This window comes from Hipposideros armiger, unplaced genomic scaffold (genome assembly GCF_001890085.2).
Source record: "Hipposideros armiger isolate ML-2016 unplaced genomic scaffold, ASM189008v1 scaffold_107, whole genome shotgun sequence".
NCBI lineage: Eukaryota > Metazoa > Chordata > Mammalia > Chiroptera > Hipposideridae > Hipposideros > Hipposideros armiger.
The window spans coordinates 2,702,273-2,707,714 of record NW_017731457.1 but is presented as its reverse complement, the minus strand read 5'-3'; the positions used below and the strand labels follow the sequence as shown (position 1 = coordinate 2,707,714).

The 5,442-nt window shown below is 57.2% G+C and overlaps 1 protein-coding gene across 1 annotated transcript in view; it reads right to left on the bottom strand.

Moving 5' to 3' along the window:
• Nucleotides 1-4,789: 4,789 nt before the first annotated feature.
• Nucleotides 4,790-5,442, bottom strand: part of HSPB1 (heat shock protein family B (small) member 1) — a 1,566-nt gene continuing 913 nt past the window's right edge. Inside the window, exons 2-3 of the mRNA XM_019646826.1 lie at nucleotides 5,197-5,260; nucleotides 4,790-5,101 (exon numbers count right to left, since the gene is read on the bottom strand). Of these exons, the coding sequence (XP_019502371.1) occupies nucleotides 4,912-5,101; nucleotides 5,197-5,260 (254 nt within the window). The 3' untranslated portion in view covers nucleotides 4,790-4,911. The remainder of the gene's footprint in view (nucleotides 5,102-5,196; nucleotides 5,261-5,442) is intronic.

Here is a 5,442-nt window from a genome sequence, read left to right as displayed (position 1 = left end):
CTGCACAGGGCTCACCACACCAACAGACAATCAGGGCAGGAGGGCCCTCAGAGGCCATCCAGATCCCTCAGAATGGAAACTGAGCCCCGAGCAGGACTGGACCCCAGGCCGTGCCTCTGACAGGAACAGACATGGCCCCAGTCCAGTGCTTTTTCCTAAACACAGTGCTGCTTCTGCCCCCTCTATTCATTCTTTAGTCCAAGCCTTCCTGGCAGGTTCTGCTGTTAACCCTGGGGGTGGGGGTAACTGCCTTCCACCAAGGCAACCCTGAACCGCCAGTGCTCCGCCTTTATCCAACCACCACCACCTTAGGCTGAGCAGGATGGTATACCAGGCTGGTAGGTGAGCAAGGCTGGAAGGAAGGGTGGGAAGGGGCCATTATGCTGCAGGGACCCCTCCCACGGCTGGGCAGTTTTCCCCAGTGTCTCCCGACCCCTCCCTGGCCGGGCACTTGACTTTCTCTTGCCCTCAGTCTGCCCCTCAGTGGAGGGGAAGGTGGCTGGCTGGCCGATGAGTCTCTTCCACACTCCATGCTCCTACCTGAGGCCATCCAGCGATTCTGCTGTTGACCCAGAGCTGTCCTTTCTTAGCCAAGCCTGGGATTCCTGGCACTTTTCATGCTGCCTGCTCTCCCAGCGCAATTAGTGGTTGGCAGAACTATCTCCTAAGAAGCCCGTGAGAATATGGCTCATCCTTGGGGGGCAGGGTTAGATATATACAGTGAAGTGAAGTCCAAAGTCACCTGGCCAGGTGGAAGAGGGGTTAAGAAGATTGTGCCAAGTATGGAGTGAGTCCCTGCTCACTTGCGGGTCTCCTTCAGGGGGCTCTGCTCCTCAGGGCTGGCACACAGGGGCATTGATGGATGGACAGACAATACATGTTTTGGGGGTGAGGGGCACATGCTGGGCCTCCTCCACATTCCTTGGGGCCACTTTCCTGGGAGAACAACATGAGGGCAGGGCTTAGCCTCCATTTTACCCAGTGGCTGATTCTGGCTAAGACCAGCCCAGGCTCGCCCAGTTGCCTTCACCCATGCAGTTCCCTCCCTCTCTGTCCCTGCTTTGGTCCAGGGCTGGCAGCTCATTGCTGCTGTGCGAATCTGAGCCTGGGGCCAAGCCCTGAGCTTCGGGGCTGTTCCAAGCCCCCAGGTCCCACTGTGTGCATGTGGAGGTGGGGGTGGGGTGCAGAGGTGCAGGAAGTCAGAGGTAAGACCAGCAGATAGGACCTGGCCAGCCTGATCCCTGCCCTACCCTGGGCTCTGCCAGGGTAAGGTAGGGCTTGAGTGGCTGCCAGAAGACCAGGGGGTCTGGGATCTCGAACTGTTAACCCCCTGGCCAGTCCTGCCTGACTCTCCTCTCCTTTCTTCCCTTGGTTGCTCCTCCCCAATCACAAAGGTTCTCTGACCACACCTTTCAGACCCAGCACTGGGCTCCTCTGGGCAGCTTTTGTCTCCCACCCTACCCTCTCCGCAGAGCAGTCTGTGCCTGGCAAACCCTAGGCTGATTCTGTAGCAGGGAAAATTATAGTGTCTGGAAACAGTTCACTCCCCCAGCAGCCAAGGTCTGAGGTCTCCTTGACCTTACAGAGACTGTGAGTTCAGTAAGCCCCAGGTAGGAAGCCAAGGTCTCAGCAGATCCCCTCCTCCCCCTGCCTACTCACCACACCTCCACATCCAATCTGTCCCCCCACACTGCAGAGCCTGCCGCTGCTACATCCTGGCCCCTGGCCCCCTTTCCCCTCTCCCTGGCAGGACCCATGTCCACCATATCTTAGCAGCACATTGCCCCCTGCCTCTTGGCTGGCCGCTCCCAACCACTCTCCTTTAAGTTCTGGAAACTTGTTTCTAAAGCAGGGATGCTTAAAGCCTTTGCTGACTCCAGTAGTCTGCACTTAGTGTGGCCTTCAGTGCTCTCCAAGACAGGTTCCCACCCACCTCCCTCGTGTGCCCTCTCCTTTCCTTGCCACTTCTCCTTCAGCGGGAAACACTGGCCTTCCAGCCCACGCTTCTCCTTGCCTATCACACAAGGGTCACTTTTGGAAATCCCTTTTTCCCACTCCACTAAGACTCCGCAGGATGTCCCAGCCCCTCTCTAATGCATAATGCTGCTTGTCACTGAGCTGTTTCTTCCACTTGCCCCCTTGAGAGCTGGGACTTGGACCAACTGGCTGGGTGCTGGGGCCCTGAGCATGTGCCAACAGGGAGGGTAGATTTCACAACTGGGATGGAGACAGAAAAAGGGAGACCCAGGACTAAGGGTGGCTTGTGTACTCCACAGATCCCTGGGAGAACTGGCATTAACCAGGGGTGACCAGCAGCCACAGAGACTTGAGGTCCAGGAGGGAGCCTTTGTCATCAGCCTGGAGCACGGAACACTGACACACTTTGGCTCAGCAGAGGGGCTCAGCTCAGGTGCTGGCATCCATCGAATCAAGGCCAATGTCTGAATATGCAGACTTGAAGGACATCAGAGACCTTTAGAGAAGGACCTACTGAAAATCAGGGGACAGGCTGGAGAGGCTGGGCACTGCTCCTGCACCACAGCAGTACCGAGACTCACCAGCCTCTCCCAGTGGAGACCCCCCAGACCTGAGCCGGCCAGCCCTGTCCACTCTGCCCCGTGGTGCTTCCTCAGATCCCATATCTTGAGCTGAGCTCTGGGCACAGGGCCAATCCAGCCTCAGACCCCCTCCTGCCTCTGCCCCTTGTGTGGCCCAGGCAGGCTACAGGGCATCTACTCAGTTTCCTTGTCTCCTTCATTAGTTTCCCATGGAGACTGAGACCTGTTTCCTCTGCAGGGAGTAAATTCCTCCTTTCCCACCTACCCCATTCCTCAGCTGTGTCCCAGATGATGGCCTGAACCCTGGGGACCTCAAAGCTGCTGCCCTTGGACCCTCTCCTATGGCATCAACAGCACCCCAGGCGCTGACGCCTGCCTGCCCCAGGACATGGCCCTGGACTCTGGGTCTGAGACCCCTGGAAGCTCTCTCCAGGCCATTTTGCAGCCTGGCTCCCTTGAGCGGCAGTGGCCCCCAGGATCAGCTGCGTCCCTGTCCTCTTCCTCCTGAGATCCCACCAAGCCTCATTTGCAGCACTTTAAGCTGTGGAAACTCCCCCTCCCCCAGCCTTCCTATCTGAGCTAACCCGTTCTCCCCTGCCTGTGAACATACAGATTGTCCCCGCCCCTTCCAGGACTAGCTGTGTGAACCAGGGCAAGTCTCTTCATTTCCTTTGAGGCTAGCTGTGCCCAGTTAAGCAGGACTAACCACACCTCTCCCCAGGGCTGATGCGAGGATTACCTGTCAAAGGCTGGGCATCAGTTTTCCCACACATCAAGGGCACTGGCAGAGCTGGTGGCCTTGCTATAACTCTCTGACAAGGTGGGAGGATGCAGCCACACCTGCATGGCCAGGGCCATCCCACTGCCAACCATAAGGGAGCTGGTGATCAGAGCAAGGGTGAGAACTGGATGGGCTAACTCTGGGTCACAGCCACGGAAGCATGGAGGCATCCAGGGAGATACGTAAGATGTGTGTCCAGGAGGAGGGCAGCTGATTTAGGAGGCTAGAGCTCAGGAAACAAGTGGTGGAAGGATGCATAGGCTGGACAGGGCCCTGGCCTTCAGGCCCAGACTTGTGCTGTCAGCTGGCTGGCACAATCCTTGTTCCATGTATTTATTTCCCCGTTGGCCTCCTTCCAGGTCCAGGAAGCCTGAGAGTTGAGACCTGCTTTGGCTTTACGCCTGCTCCAGATTGTGTTATCCCAGTTATCCCAACAGGGAACCCCTATAGGGAGGGGAAGTCCGGAAGCTGGGTGGTGTTGGGGTGTATATTGTGTGTGTGTGTGTGTGTGTGTGTGTGTGTGTGTTGTATGTGCGCGCGCGCACAGACCAGGCTCTTCCCTGAGGGTTGCTACTCCTCCCAGGGACTCTGGGAAAGTAGGGCTGTGGGTTTAGAAAAGAACATGGGGGTGTCTCAGGCTCTAGGACCTTGTCTGGGGAGACAGTGTGGGGTCTCTCAAGTTCTTGGGTACTTGAGACTGGGCTTTAAAGCCCCCATCTGCTTTTTCTCTTTCCCAGGTCCCTCTGAACCCTCTTTGGGTTGGGTGAGAGGGTGGTGGGTTGGGTGAGGACAAAGGAGAAGGCCAAAGGAGGTGTGACTGTTCTCACCTGGGCCAGTTAAGGCAGGCCCTCCTGGACCGACAGCCCTCCATGTAGGGTCTTTGCCTCTCTTCCACCAAAACCTAGGCCACGCTTCCCTCACTCTCTGCAGGGCACCCTCAGGCCTGAGAGCCCAGGCCCCAATGCATGGGCATTCGGGGGGTTGGGGGGCCCTTTGACTAGGCCCACCTCCTGTTAGAAAGTCACCTGAAGCTGCCGTACCTCCCATACCATCTACATGGTCCTGTCCCTCCCTGGGAGGATAAGGAAGTAATGATGAAGTCAGTAAGGACTCTGCGCTCCCAGGCAGCTCCCCTTCCCTGGCTCTGCTCTGTCCCCCTTCACCTGACCCTAGCCTAGGTGTCCCTGAGTACCCAATCCTGGGCCCAGTGCCTCTCCTGGTTTCTCCAGCTCCCACACCTGGCCTTTGGGGTTTTAATTGCTGGTTACAATCATTACTTCTCTCTTAATGTACAAGGGACTAGAGGGCAGGGCTGTACCCTGTTAATGGACACCATTGTACCCACAGGGTCCAGCATGAGGCTTGGCACACAGCAGGCCCGAATGTGAGGAATATGTCAGATAGGTGATGGCGCCAACCCCCAGGCCTCTACACACACCAGGCAGTGGCAGGCAGTTGCTTTGAACTTTATTTGAGAAAAACAGAACATAAAGGTATCAAAAGAGCATACAGGCTGACAGGTGGGGATGGTCAGTGACGGCTAAAGGGGGGTTTGAAGCAGGGCTAAGGCCTTTACTTGGCTTCAGGCTGCTCGGATTTTCCAGCTTCTGGGCCCCCAATCTGGGCACGAGCCTCGAAGGTGACAGGGATGGTGATCTCTGCTGACTGTGTGGCTGGTTTGGGCATCGGGGCCTCCACGGTGAGCGTGCCCTCAGGGGACAGGGAGGAGGAGACCAGGGTGGGGTCCACACCAGGGGGCAGCCTGGACATGCAGAGAGGAAGGACAAGAGTCACAACACAGGTAAGTAAGTCACTGTGCCCTCCTCCCACTCCACACCATTGGGCGCCAGGACTCACGTGTATTTTCGAGTGAAGCACCGCGAAATGTAGCCATGTTCATCCTGTCTTTCTTCGTGCTTGCCTGGGGAGGGAAGGAGGTCAGAGGGTGAGGGATGGGCCAACCAGCAGCCAAACAGGCCCCACCATATGGCCTGAACTCAAGGCAGACGAAGCCTGGCAGAGGGATTTGGTGGTCCGGGGTTGTCCTCAGAAACTTTTGGAAAATTCGGTTTAGGACTTCTGGGGGGAGGCAAGGGCGGGGGG